Below are 15,102 nucleotides of genomic sequence, written 5' to 3'. Positions count from 1 at the left end.
TTTTCACGTTCAGATTAAGATTAGGAAATTATTATAACAAAATAGTAATTTCGTTTTCTCAAAGCTTGACAAATCTTTTTGTTTTGAAAGGCCTGATTTCAGCCTATCTCAAGAAATGTGAAATCACAAATGCACAAAATGTTTATGCTATTTTTGTATTCATAACGAAGAAGTTGTCAAATTGATAGTTCTGTACTTCTTCTTATAATAAACTGCTTGTTTTATAGGTCCTGGAAGCTGAATCAGATGAATCTCTGCTAAATATAATTTTTCAAAACAGCGGGATGTTCCAAGCTGCTGGTTGCTTCAGAAGTGTGAAGATTTCTGAGAAGAAAACTTTTGTAGAGGAGTATCTCAGATGGTACATCCTTGACAGAAACCACAGTGCCATTCAACGGTAATTACTAAACAGTGAGCTATTAATATTATATTATGTTATAAAGATTTTAAAATTCGATGCTCAATACTCAAGATCAATGACATATTTCCAGTTGTTCACACCTGCCACTGATATCATGACGTTGTAATTTACTATGAAAAACTAATTGGGTATAAAAAATTGTGATCAAATTATAGATATGAAATTACTTGATCAGATATCAAATTTAACAAGCTTCTTTCCTTAATTGATTTTGTTTTTTATCTTTGGTTGGTAACATCTTTGTGTGTCCTTCTGAAAAATTATGTGAAATGTTGTAATATATTGAGTAATACTTTCCAAATTCTGAGTTTCACCACTTTTATCATCCATTCAGAATTTTATGTACAATAGGTATAATCTTCTTTTGTCATCATAAATATATATATATATATATATTTTTAATCATTGTCAGATTAATCATAGGTATGGCACATGAATAATTTTTCAATGTGATTTCTAAAAATATACTGTTGCATGACACAATTTTGTTTTTTTTGCACAGTGAAAACATTTTTTTTTAAAGTTTGAAATGATAAATTTTTACTTTTAATGATGATTTTTGAGCACTGTGAAAGGTTAGCTTTACTTTGTATATTTAATTTTCTTTTCTTTTTAGACATATTGTACTACAATGTGGTTCACATTTACACAGGACTTAGAATACCTCATATCTATGCTATGAATAAAGTTCAGTGTGTATGTTTTTATCCTTAACAGATTCAAAGATGGACTGGCAAGTCTGGGGTTTTTCGGTGCACTGCAACAGCATTCCAGTGTCCTGTCCCCAGTCCTATGTTTCTCTGCCAAGGCCCTGACTGCTTCAGACTTGGAGACCATGTTCAAACCAGATCTCAGCCCAGTAGGAACCAATAGGCGGCAAAAGGAGGGCAAAACTATCGTCTTCTGGGCAGATTATTTGCTTGATTGCGAAGGTTAGTAAGGACGGATTGTGTTTTATTCTAAAATTGTTTTTTTTTCCTTTGTTTTATTAGGAGGAAAGCATACATAAAAATAAATCATTTGTGCAATGCATTATCTATTAACTACATTGTTTTTAATTTTTCAGAGAAAAACACTGCTGTATGTCTAGAGGAAGTCCTGATGTTTGCTACAGGTCTGACAGCGATTCCACCAGCAGGCATGATGCCATCCCCACATCTTGAGTTTTTGAGTGATTCACCCTTTCCTGTTGCAAACACCTGTGCAAATACACTGAAACTGCCACTTTTGGAATCTTACGCTGCTTTTAGGGCTAACATGGACTTTGGAATACAAAATGCTCCGGGATTCGGATGCTACTGAAACTGAAAGAAGAGATTTCTTGGCAGTCTTGTTCTAATGCTGTTGGCATTCAGCTAATTTTGTGATGGTTGCTCCATGGGTCCATGTTGTTCTCCATTTCTGGGTGGCAAAGCCTTGCCATAATTTCTGAAAAGATTAGATAATATGATGTCCTTTTCAAAGTGATAGCTTTGAAAGGGACATCAGCTTATGAAGTCAACAATCCGTTAGGGCAAATTCTGTATTTTTTTTTAGAGTGGTGTATGTCTGGTTTAGGCTCATGGTCCGGGCATTTCTAATATGTCCACAATATAGTTTTTTGTATCATCTTAAAAGGGGATACACTCGGCTTTCATTTAAGCCAAGTTTTGAATCTGACCAACTCAGGTCACCAGAGCTTGTTAAAACAAAATAACATGAATCCTTTTCGCCTAACCAAGAAACTTTGTTTGTAATCCAATGGTATCCAGGGACACAAGAGTTGACAACTGAAATACTCAGACTAAGAAATCCTGAAATGTACCAAATCTATACTACCATGCAGTCATGTTTTTATGTGGTTATTATGGATTACATAATGGTGGACTAATCTAAAAAACAGTATATGGTATACATTTCCAGATTTCTTAGTCTGAGTATTTCAGTTGTCAACTCTTGTGTCCCTGATGTCCCTGGATACCACTGGACTAAAAACAATGTTTCTTGGTAAGGCAAAAAGAGTTTGTGTTATTTCTGTTTAACAAGCTGTGGTGACCTCCGAGTTGGTCAGATTCGAAGCTTGGCTTAAATGAAAGCCGAGTGTATTCCCTTTTAAAATGATACAAAATTTTATATTGTAGAGCTTTGACAAATGCCCGTATCGTGAGCCTAAACCAGACATACACCAGTCTCAAATAACAGAATTTGCCCAAAGGGATTGTTGACTTCATGAGCTGATAACTATGAATAAACTGCCACTTTAGAAGGGCTATCCTTCTAAAGTGGCAGTTTATTCAGTTATCAGCATGATTTCATATGATTTTGCTATCATATGAAAATATCTAAAAATAGATAATATTTTATGTTATATGTTCTTACCATAACAATGAGTTTTCATTTGAGTAAAATGAACAGGACACAAAATATATAAAAAAAAAATTTATTCAGGTTGTTTGTGTCTACAGCCTTGCTATGTGTTTGAGGAATAAATACAGTTCCATAGCTGACTCCCAGTTTTGTGACTGCTGTTGTCCATGTTGTTGCATGACTTGCTGTAGGTATTCCTCGATGTCTTTATCACCACACAACTCTGTCACCTGACTTGCTTCTGGGAAAACATCCAGATCACTGTCCTCAACAGGAAATCCACAATCTCTTGAACCATATCTGCAAAGTCAGAATATAATTAGTAATAGAATTGTGACAAATATTTTATATATTTAGTACAAGTACTTGTAATTGTCTGTTTTTTGGGGGGAGGTTGCTGGCTATATGACACAGTATAAGTGAGCACTATCAGTGACAGCTTATACAGTGTATCACAAAGTGAGTACACCCCTCACATTTCTGCAGATATTTAAGTATATATTTTCATGGGATAACACTGACAAAATGACACTTTGACACAATGAAAAGTAGTCTGAGTGCAGCTTATATAAGAATGTAAATTTATTCTTCCCGCAAACTAACTATATACAGCCATTAATGTCTAAACTAATGGCAACTAATGTGAGTACACCCCTTAGTGAAGATTTCTATAGTGTCAATATTTTGTGTGGCCACCATTATTTACCAAAACTGCCTTAACTCTCCTGGGCTTGGAGGACATGTCAAAGATGTTCTATTGGGTTTAGGTCTGGAGACATGCTTGGCAAATCCATCACCTTCAACCTCAGCCTCTTCAGTAAAGCAGTGGTCGTCTTAGAGGTGTGTTTGGGGGCTTTATCATGCTGGAACGCTGCTCTGTGACCCAGTTTCCAGAGGGAAGGGATCATGCTCTGCTTCAGTATTTCACAGTGTTAAAAGTCCGTCGGTTAGTTTAGTTTACTACATTACCCAAGATGCATCTGTTCATTTTGTGATTCCGTTTCACGTAGTTGAGTGGCTTGTTTTTCTGTGCTACTGTGTGGCTCGGTGGCATGAAAGTGGCATCCGCTGACATCCACCATCAACCTATCTTGGGTCCTTTGTGTACGAAACCTGTGTGCGTTTTTATGATATAACCACACACACACACACACACATACACACACTCTCATATACGAAACATCAATAAACTTTTGAGCTGCACCGTTGGAGTCGCCCTAGTCCTTCTGACCGAGGAAGAGTCGATTGACGAGAGATCTGGATTTAGCGCCTGTTTAGACGCAAACAGTCTTCTATACACAGTACATATTCGGGTTCATGAAATGTAACTCCCCAACACCTGCTACACTGCTGCAGCCTAAGACCATGGCATTCCCACCACCATGCTTGACTGTAGGCATCACACACTTCTCTTTGTACTCCTCACCTGACAGCTGCCACACATGCTGGAGACCATCTGAACCAAACAAATTAATTTTGGTCTCATCAGACCGTAAGACCTGGTTCCAATAATCCATGTCCTTTGTTGATATGTCTTCAGCAAACTGTTTGCGGGCTTTCTTGTGTACAGACTTAAGAAGAGGCTTCCTTCTGGGGTGACAGCCATGCAGACTAATTTGATGTAGTGTGCGGCGTTTGGTGAGTACTCTTAGGGACCTCTTAGGGGTGTACTCACTTTTGTTGCTGGTGGTTTAGACATCAATGCCTTTACATAGAGTTATTTTGTGGGAAGAATAAATTTACACTGTTATATAAGCTGTAATCAGATTACTTTTCATTGTGTCAAAGTGTCATATTGTTGGTGTCATCCCATATACTTGAATACCTGCAGAAATGTGAGGGGTGTACTTACTTTTGTGATACACTATACATTAACAGCTATAGGTTACTTGTACATAGATAATAGATATCCTAACTTGTGCTAACAGCACTTCTGCATTATTATGTAATGTCAAGCATTATTTCTATTTGTGAAGATGTCAATTACCTGTGAGGCAAGAGGTAGAGTTCGTTTGGAATCCCCCCAGGACATGATGCAAGTCTGTTTGGCCGGATCCTGTGGTTATTCCAGAGATTTTTGCATTCATCCAAGTCTTTCTGCAGAACTCTGGTGAAGCAGAATCTGAGCAAGCACTGGTGCTCAACGCTTCCATTGAAGTTTCCGGAGTCTCTTAAATCTCCAAACAAGTCCATCCAAAACTGAGACCTGAGGATACATTGAATTAGAAACGGTTCTGTTCTTTTTCATATTAAAATGATTAAAAGATTGTCTGTCTTTCTCCATGTCCATAACATTGAAAGCATGCTCTAAATCTATGTCAAACGGAATATTGCATCCTAATTTTCCAAGTACAAACTAAAAATTTGTATAGCATCTGTAACCAAACAATGAAAAATTCTAATTTGGAAACAAAATATTTGCTAAAGCCTTATGAAAATAAATGTTTGAAACTAATTCAATATGGCATGTTAACTGGCAAAACGACAGCTATGTGACTGCCAACTCCATAGGAACTTCCTATGGAGTTGCCATGACAACAATAAACAAACCACAAGCTTAGAAGTAGCTTTCACCTCATCTTTTATTTATAAACAGTAAAAGTATGTAACGTCTATTACTCCATAACGATTTTTGAGTACTCTACCCACCTGTGTGTAATACTAAAATTAATATCACAAATATGTATTGTAGTACTTTCTGCAGAACCTGCAAAATTTGCTTAACTAACATAGAGCTTACGTGTACTGTATGTTACTAAAGTCACCAGAACCTTGTTTTTCACACGAAGAGTTTGGACCTACTTTACAAATCCTTTTTAAACTCAGACTGTATGCTTCCGCGGATTTCAGACCGTGATCAGCTTTCGCTGTACTTGACATCTGAAAAACACAGATATGTACCCACCTTCCTCTTCTGAAAAAAGACCACCATGACTCGATGCGTTGATTCCCTGTGGATGATCCGTAACTGTGGCTTGATGACCCAGCATAATAATCCGTATGGGCATGGCGGAGGGTACACTGTATTGCTGCCACAGTCCCGTTCTCTGTGCCGAGGTCTGTTCGTAGTCTCATTGGTATCACTCCAAGACTCTTGACACAGTTTATATAATGCTGGGCAATGACAGAAGGATTGTTGTTTGTTGCCCCACAAACAAGCCACATCATTCTTCTCGAAAATCCATCAATGCATCCTGAGATGGCCAAGCCGAATGGCTTCAGTTTGTCGTAGCCGTCTACATGCCATATGTAATTGGGCCCCATAGAGTGATAGGTGCGCCTTGTAAATCTCCTGCGAGTCCTCAGAGCGATGCCTTGAGGGTTCAGCTGCCTCAGCAGTCTCATTACAACATCACGTTTGACACACAGGTTGTGTTTTTGTTTGAGAACTTGCCACATGGTCCGATAGCCAAATAATTGCCCTGGTCCTCTCAGCTCGGCCGTAATGGCACGCCTCACTTCCCGAAGTGGAGAGTAGTTGCCTCTTCTATGTAGCCCCGCTTCTTTTAAATAAGTCTTTAGTGAACGCATACTAACTGACACTTTGTGGTTGGTCCGAAGCATGTCCAGTATCACCTCATATGTATGTCCTGAGTCAAAAGACTCTCGAATAGCAGTAGTAAGGTTTGGATCACCGAGAACATTCATGTTATTAAAAAACACGTTGTAGCCAGAATAACTTCCGGTTCAAAAGTAAAACGAGCTGTAGTCCAATCAGCGATTTCTTAGGTCTCCCACTGGGACATACCTTTTCCGTTGTGTTTTCGTTAATGTTGTGTTTTCGTTAATGTTGTGTTTTCGTTAATGTCGTTGTGTTTTTGTTAATGTTGTGTTTTCGTTAATGTCATTGTGTTTTCGTTAATGTCGTTGTGTTTTCGTTAATGTCGTTGTGTTTTCGTTAATGTTGTTGTGTTTTTGAATTTGTAATTGTGCTTCGTTAATGTTGTTGTGCTTTGCACCTCAGGGCCACCGTAAACAATAGTAAATTTCATATTACATATTACACTATTCTAAATAAGTCTAACTTGAACATGGAATCAGTGTGAAATTCTCCTTTTAAAACACTTCTTCAGTCTTTCATTGCAGTGGTAAAATTTGACCCAGTTTTCTTTGTGCAGTTTCATTTCATTGAACTCTTGGACTTTGCTTTGTTGCAACACTTTGCCTTTTTATCTAATTTTTTCATTATTATTATTATTTTTGCCATACCCCAGTAGATTTTCAGGCATGCTTAAAGATAGCTTCCTGCCATTTGTGCTGACTGGTTGTGTTTAATCTTTATTGTATGTGAAACATTGCATTATTATGTCTGAACAATTTTGTATTTGTTTTATCTTTTCAAAAGAAATTGTTCCAGAACTCATTTTATGTGTTCAGCTGTGACCTTTTAGAGAGAGGGATCTTTCGCCAAACTTTTTTTCTTCTTTTTTTTGCATGATCTGTTGGGAGTTCTGTCCCATCTTTCTCTCTTCTTATTCATAATGTTTTCTTTGATTTGAAAGATTGATTTGGAAAATAACTGTCTCTTTTATTCTATTAATCTTTGTTTTATAAAACTTAAATGACAATTACAGTTTGCATTAACTGACTCGTATGTAATGCTTTTTGTTTTGGGTCTGACATTACATGTGTCCCACACAGTCGAAATATCAACAAAAAATAACAAAACTGTACATCACGGATGAGAAAACACTGCTGTACGCTGCTGACAGGATGGGTTACATCTATATTTACAACATGGAGACGTTTGACCCAGAGCAAAGGTCACCCAGAGGTTGGCTTCCCATCCTCCCTCACTTTTGACTTAGGCCTGCAGTGAAACTGTGAGGATAGATATTGTTTATGAAACATTTTTCTCAGACTTTCTGTTTCTCCCTGTTGTGTTTTTAACAATTCACTCAGCTGAACATTGCTGGCGTGCCCACACCAGCTCAATTACCAGGTATGTAAAGTCCAAAAATACACAGTGTACCATAATGTTTGTTACAAAATCATCTTGTCAGGTGACTGGTTATGTTTTTTAACACCTAACGTTTAACTACCGGTAATTCCTCCAAATTGAGCTAATTATTTCCAGTTCACAGTGTCTGTAGAGGCAGCAGGGTAATGTTGTTCTGCAGCTGTAGGCACAGTGTGGAACAATGTGTGGGAAGGTCTTCAGCTGACAACATGAGCAGCCTGTGATGCTGCCTTTAAATGCTAACTAGAGTTGTCGGGTTTTCGCACTTTTTGAAAGCATTGCAAAATCTGACCTTGTTGTTGAACTCTGTGTGGATGATTGAATTTTCAATAAGAAAACTGCCATCTGTTGTTTTATCATGTTTTTATGTTGTTGTTTTTTTCTGGTCCAGCTTACAGATTGTCACCAGTGATCAAGTGGTGCTTACCTCATCCACTGACCACACTGTGAGGCTCTGGAGTGCATCAGGAGAATTCATCGGTGGGTGTCAACAGTTGCAATTCAGCCACTTATTCTAATCTGCTGTATTATTAACAATGACTTCCCAGCTGAACCTTTACCCCTTTGACCTAGACTATTTATAGTGCAAATCACTCACAGCATGTAACACACATTTTCTGTCAAAATATTCCTCCTGTACAACCTTCTATACCTTGTAATGCTACAGCCACAAACATGGATGTATTTTGGAGGGTTTTTATGTATGGAAAGAATGACGGGTTTTGAAACTTCAACATAAACCCCTTAAAATATCTCCATTTGTACTTGGCCATTTAATCTTATGGCTCTTAAAATAAAACCCGCAACATGGTGGCGACGTTTTCCTTCAGTCAGGATGGAGAACCTTGTTAGAGATCTTGGGAAGATGGATCATGGAGCTAAAATACTGAAAAATCTTGGAGGCTACAAAAGAATTGAGAATTGGGATAGTGAAGGGGGGATAACTGTAAACACACAAAGCTAAAATGTGTTGGTGTAGGTCAAAGCTTATGTGTGAGTTAGAATGACCTAGTCAAAGTAAAGACTTTAATCCAATTTAGACACTCTGGTAAAAGATGAAAACTGATGCTCAAATACAGTGTTGATTCAATCTAACCAAGCTTTAATTGTTTTACACAAACAAATGGGCTAAAATGTCAGTGTTTAGATTTTCAAAAGTAGTCAAAATCTTAATTAAAATACATTCAACTTTAATGCAGTAAGTTGGATCTTTAAAGTATTGAATGTGTAGGTCTGTCATATAAAACCCAATTAAAGTATGTTTAAATTTGTAGCTGCAAGGTGGTTGTATTGTGAAAAAAAAAAGTTAAATAAAATAAGGGTATGAATCCTTTTCCAGATGCAGAACATTTTAACCTGCCTTGCCTTGAATCTATTTTCAGTATTTGCATTTTGAGCAATAGATATAAAACTTACACCTGAATGGATTTCAAGAGCTTGAATAAAAGCAGCCAGTAACAAAGCTCTGACTTTGTCACACTAGAGAAAGATCTGTTCTAAACCTCTCAGCCAAACACAAATCAGTCATCAAGTATATAAATTAGGTGTCAAAAGCGTAAGAACATGAGCTGTGTTATCTCCTTTGGCAAGCCGGGAATGTGGCCGATAGGGAGAAGATTGACTGATCTCTCCAGATAGTGAGTTTAACAACTCTTGAAAGATGAATCCATACACCTTTAAAAAGAGCACAGCTGTTTATGATGCATGTTGCGATCCCACTTTGAGTCATTTGTCAACTAAATACCACTCTATTGATTTTTGCATGATAACCAGGCTGAAGCAGACATTCTGCATTCAAAGAAATCAAACCCTTTGCATTGTTATTTTTAAATTAAGCTCCAGAAGTAAGGCAAAAGTCAGAAAAAAAATAATTAACCTTTAGTAGATTTATGAATGTAGAGAAAAGTTACATTTTTATCTAGGACAGCACAAAATGTTCTCCACATCATAACACATTGCAGGGAAAGTCATTCAGAAATATGACATTTTAATAGCTGCATTTTCACAGTCAAATTTGTTCAGCACCATTAAATGCAATTTATTAGAACATAAGTTAAAATGTGATTTTCCATCTGCAGGGACATTTGGCCAGCCTGAGATGTGGAGCGTCCAGATTCCCTCATCCTGGATTCATCCAGGTGTCCCCTATGAGGTTCTGATTGATCCTCTCAGTATGCCACATCATGATATTCTGAAGAGAAAGTCTCATCTCTCCGAAGCCATCAGTTCTGACGTGACTCCGACTGATAGAGGAGAACTAAAGGTGAACTGCAATATTTCAAAAATGATTACCTGAGCTCTTCCTTTTTTCGTCTCTTTTTTGTTGTCACACTGCACCGATGATCCTTCGAATTTCATCAGTTACGCTGACAATGAGGGAGATTTAGGAGCACATTTCACCCAGAGGAATAGGAGTCTGGCCTGGATTATAACCATTTCAATAGAACAGACCGCTCCACACATGTACTACCTGTTTAACACCTGACTCAGACTAAAAGAATGGATTGGTATTTGGAGGGACTGTATTTTCTGCTTTATTTCAGACTGTGTGAAGAAATTGACTGGAATACCAACATACCATCAAACAACTTTACCCTGAATGGCTTCTGGACCTTGGAGCAACTGAATACCTGTGAACCACCCAGACTCTCTCTCTGGTATTGATCCATTTATCAGCCTCATGAGGGAACTGTAATTAGCTGACTGAGATGAAAACATATATCAACATATAACATTATATCAAAACTAAGAAAGTGGGTCAGTTGCAATGTTATGAATCAACGTATGTTTTGCTGTTTAACACAACTCGGATGCGGTGGAATAACGCTTTGAGCGGACAAACCAAAACCCTGGTGACCTCTGACGTGGAGAAACACATTTCCACAGGTGTCCAGTTCAAACTCAGTTTAGTGACTTTCAAGAAAGCTTAATTGAATTCAGTGTAAACAACCTTTCTTTGTTATTTTCATTTGGTTTCTGTGCTTGTTAGTATGCATTGCTCCAACACACTCCAACTTCCTCCCAACATTATTGTTGGGTTAATTAATCTCTCTAAATTACGTTTAACTGTGTGAGTGTGTGTGTGCATGATTCTCTGTCCTGTGAGTCTTTGGGTTGTGAAGTACTGGGCACCAATGCCGCTTTTAAATCACCTTCAGGCTTCTAAGATCCCCTGCAACTCAGCATGGAAGCAGCTACAGTTAACAGATGGATGAATGGATAAAACCTCTAACACATAAAATTAGAATAAATACACTTACGTTTGTGACTTTAATGTTAAAATCCATAATGATTCAAGTTATATGAATATCTTTTCAAGGCATTGTAATACAGTATATATGAAGTAAATGTAATTCATATATAATTATGACATATAATGTATTTTATTGGCAGTGAATCAATATTTTCATTATTCATTTCATTATGAATAATTAATAAATGCCTTCATTCTTTCAAACCAGCCAGCCTTTTAATTTCTAAGTAAGACATCGTAGTTCAATTGGTCTGCCCTTGGCTTAGGTTATTAGGGCTATTTTTGCTGCTGCAGTGACAGTAAGAAATGTATTAAGTGGATTCACAAGATTTACCCATGCAGATAGAAATATATACTTGAGCATGTCAATGGTGAATATAATAATTCCAGAAAGATGTAAAGGTAACAAGCACACAGGGTAGGTGTCATCGTCTTGAAAAAAGAAATCCCCCACAAAGTTTGTCATGGAATAAGAATGGAGAGAGTGTGGTGTGGTATATAATGTGGGAACCTAACTAGATTTTGCACAGTCCATCAAGTAAATTGTCAGCATGGTATTTATTTTTTGCTGGTCCGACCGTTCATGGAAACGATATCCATGGAGATCCTGAAGCCTGCAATTTATCATCCCCTGCCCACCCCCACAAACACAGAGATGCACACACCTGAACTCCCCTCATCAATCCATTACATAGGAAGTATGGAGGGTGTGCAACTTTGTGAAAGCAAGCATTAATTACTTGAAGGGAGGCTCTACACATCTAATTTGTTTTTTGATTACAATAACTATTAGCACTTAGCTCCACTCTAAAACATAATTACTCTCACACTCACAACTCGGGCTGCATGAGGACTGAATTATTCAGGGAAGCTCGGTAAATACGGGAAGAAGAGAAAGGTCATCTTGAAATTGGTAGACAGAGATATAATGCGACTCTTTGTTTTTACTAACATTAAACTTGTTGTGGGCTGCACAATGGCACAGTTGGTTGAACGTTTGCGTTGCAACAAGAAGGTCTTTCTGCATGGAGTTTGCATGTTCTTCCTGTGCATGCATGGGTTCTCTCCGGGTACTCCAGCTTCCTCCCACAGTGCAAAAACATGACTGTCAGCTTAACCGGTCTCTCTAAGTTCTCCGTAGGCGTGGGTGAGTGCATGCATGATTGTTTGTCCTGTCTGTCTCTGTGTTGAGTTGCGATGGACTGGCAACCTGTCCAGGCCAGGGTGACCCCGCCTCTCTCCTGTTGACTGCTGGAGATAGGCACCAGCACCCCGCGAAACCCCGAGCATGTAAGACAATGGATGGATGTTAATTACACTGTTATAAAAAACATTATTAAAACAACTTAGCTGCTCTAGTAAAACTGGAGGAAGAGGAGAAGGAGGAAGAAATCTTGAGCCCATTCTATATTAAGTCTCACTCTAGTCGGTTGATGCCTGGTTCAGTTCTAACCAAGTTGTGCTGCAACAGTGCTTTTTATTCAAGACGGAATATTATGCAGTATAGCTGTTCTTAGGAGCGTAGCACTGAGAAGTAGTTCATCTGATAAACTCAGCAGACTTGCAGTTACACCAGGTGTTTGCTGATTGCTGCTGCTGCTAGTCTGAAGGAGCTGAGGGGAAATCATGGATAGGGGGTGATCTGTCAGACGGAAGCTCGGCTTGGAAACTGCAGCTCCAAGGAGGAGCTGTGTGGAAAAGGCGGCGCTCGGTAACAGCAAGTGCTTAGGAACCTCGAATGACTGCCGGGGGAGATTGAAGGGTTTCTCAAACATGCATGAAAGAATCAAAGCAACACTCCAGAGATGTTTTTGATGTGGGAATAACATTATAACATGATATGTAGCTCAAAAAAGTCGATTTTACATCCTACCTCCCCTTTAAGGTTTTCAGGTTATGTCCTGTCACTGTCTGTTAATTAGCTCTAGAATCCAGTGTGATGCAGTTTCAATCCCATTGTTTCCTGCTGTACCTTGAAGCTGTTCTGATCTGTTGGAGCTTATCTGAATGATTTTTATTTTTCAAAATTATGTGGAAGTTGGCCTAAATGTTCATGAATCAAACGACAAAATAAACTGGCACTGATTGTGAAACGACAGTGCTTCTCCAAATGTGGTTATTCTGTCATCTGAAGAAAAAAATCAAGCCTTGTGTTTCTGTAACACTTCAGCTCATTTCTCAAGGATCATTACTTTCTCAGCTTCATTACAATGCTAAGAGAGGATCCTCATGAATATTATGCAATCCACAACTGTGAAAGCATAAAAAATCACAATGCAACTTTTGTAGTGAATCTTAATGCCTCTGAAGAAAAGGCGCTCACATGAAAGAGCATGATCAGAAAGGGCCTTCACAATGTGCAAGGACTAAATAGCTCTTATAACAGTTAATTAGTCTAATTGCTATATTTGTGTTTAACAGTGGAAAAACATGCACTTGGCTTTCAGATACATTCACAAAACGCTTTTTTGCAGTTGTACAGTACATAACACAATAAAACAAAAAAGATGAATTCTTTTTTTCTTCTTTCTTTTTGAATGGTAGAATAACAAAAATGTCATACATATTGGCATTACTCTAGTAGGAAGGAAATAGAAAGCTGGCAAGATCTGGGAAACACTCATGTTTTGTTTGTCTTGTTCTGAATATGAATGACGTTTATCCCTGAAAGTTTAAATGAACTCAAGCAGTGTTAACTCATGTTCAAAGTCATAAAAAAAGACTCATTTAGTGAAATATGTTCAGTAATGACTTAGCTTTAACTTTATATTTATAAAAAGACATTAAAGACAGCAATAATATTGACATGAGGCAGATTCACAGCTCCCAACACTTCAACAGTAAACAACAGTCAATTATATGAACAACAAAAACCTAAGAACTTTTCATTTTCAGCATTTATTGTTTCTTTTATTGTTTCTTTGTAGCACCATCATGTACTCACCTACCCCTCTACTGTTTCTCTTTATTGTCTTTACTCTATCCCTACACTTTATTTTAACACTGTCACCTCTGACTGAGCCTGGTTGGTGGTTTATTATTAGCTTTGATATTCACTGCATTGTTATATCCTCATTTGTAAGTCGTTCAGGATAAAATGTCTGCCAAATGCACACACAGCATCCTATTTCTATTTTGGTATCCCCATGTTCAGGGTCCAGCTATTACAGCAGCATGCTGACTAAGTGGTGAGGTTAGACCACTTACCTGAAATCACACATGTGTTTTATTCTGCTTTATCTCCTTAGCTACCGCCTGGTCTGAATAATGAGGCCGGTTTGAAAATTCAGAAAAGCCTGTACATTTTATGCAGAGAGTCACTTGCATCCTTAGGGGAGTTCATTCTCAATCTTTCTAGAATCCCTTTTGAAAAGATTAAATTCCTTCTTTTCTTTAAATGGGGTAATTTCAAAAATAATTTAGTAGTTAAAATTCCTCAAACCAAGCAGGGACTTTTGAATTCAAGTATTAACACTTTTGTGTTACTCCTGTCAAACTGCAACATACAATTTTGAGAAATTTGTTGGTTTCGGCTTTTATACCCCATAGGGAGCCACATGTCAAGTAACTGAATGTACAGTGCTTTGCTTTCTAAAACCATTCCTATTCATTCCACTGTTCCCATTTTGCTCTGCTGCAGTCACAATTTCAGCGTATTTTCCTTAGAGTTTATATGACAGATCAGCAAAATATGAGTCGTGATTGAAAAAATGAAGGCAAAGAACACATGGTTTTGAATTGTCTTCACAAATAAAAAATTCAAAAATTTTAAAGTGCACTTGTCCTTAGAGTCAATAGTCCCTAAAGGCTCTTTTGCTGCATTTACACATGTTGTGTCTCTTCAACCATCACACACTTAAGCAGTGAAGGTTGCACTCATTATTTATTTCAAAGTAGATCAAGTTCAGTCAGATTGGATAGAACTTCAATTTTTAAGTCTTGCTACAGATTCTTAATGAGCTTAAGTTACATAGTGAATTCCAACAGACAATCAAAGTTTGATCTAAACCTCAAGTCTCAAAGTCCAGTCATTGAGAGCTGGTGTCTTACAACTTCTAGATGTGTTTCTGCCTCAACACACCTGATCTAAACCAATAATTGTAGCTCTGGCTGTAAGTTTAG

The 15,102-nt window shown here is 37.7% G+C and overlaps 1 protein-coding gene and 1 long non-coding RNA gene across 2 annotated transcripts in view; both read left to right on the top strand.

The window, feature by feature from the left end:
* The window catches only part of wdr95 (WD40 repeat domain 95), a 36,084-nt gene extending 25,642 nt beyond the window's left edge, over positions 1–10,442 (top strand). Inside the window, exons 28-31 of the mRNA XM_028045147.1 lie at positions 7,409–7,541; positions 7,670–7,709; positions 8,119–8,207; positions 9,806–10,442. Of these exons, the coding sequence (XP_027900948.1) occupies positions 7,409–7,541; positions 7,670–7,709; positions 8,119–8,207; positions 9,806–10,023 (480 nt within the window). The 3' untranslated portion in view covers positions 10,024–10,442. The remainder of the gene's footprint in view (positions 1–7,408; positions 7,542–7,669; positions 7,710–8,118; positions 8,208–9,805) is intronic.
* On the top strand, positions 288–2,907 carry LOC114161675 (uncharacterized). Its single transcript, XR_003599062.1, has 3 exons — positions 288–397; positions 1,139–1,353; positions 1,488–2,907. It is a non-coding gene; the product is annotated as an uncharacterized LOC114161675 (long non-coding RNA).
* Positions 10,443–15,102: the final 4,660 nt, after the last annotated feature.

The sequence above is a fragment of the Xiphophorus couchianus genome, chromosome 18, assembly GCF_001444195.1.
Source record: "Xiphophorus couchianus chromosome 18, X_couchianus-1.0, whole genome shotgun sequence".
Lineage (NCBI taxonomy): Eukaryota > Metazoa > Chordata > Actinopteri > Cyprinodontiformes > Poeciliidae > Xiphophorus > Xiphophorus couchianus.
Note: the sequence above shows the minus strand (reverse complement) of the source record. Positions and strands in the feature narration are given on the sequence as shown.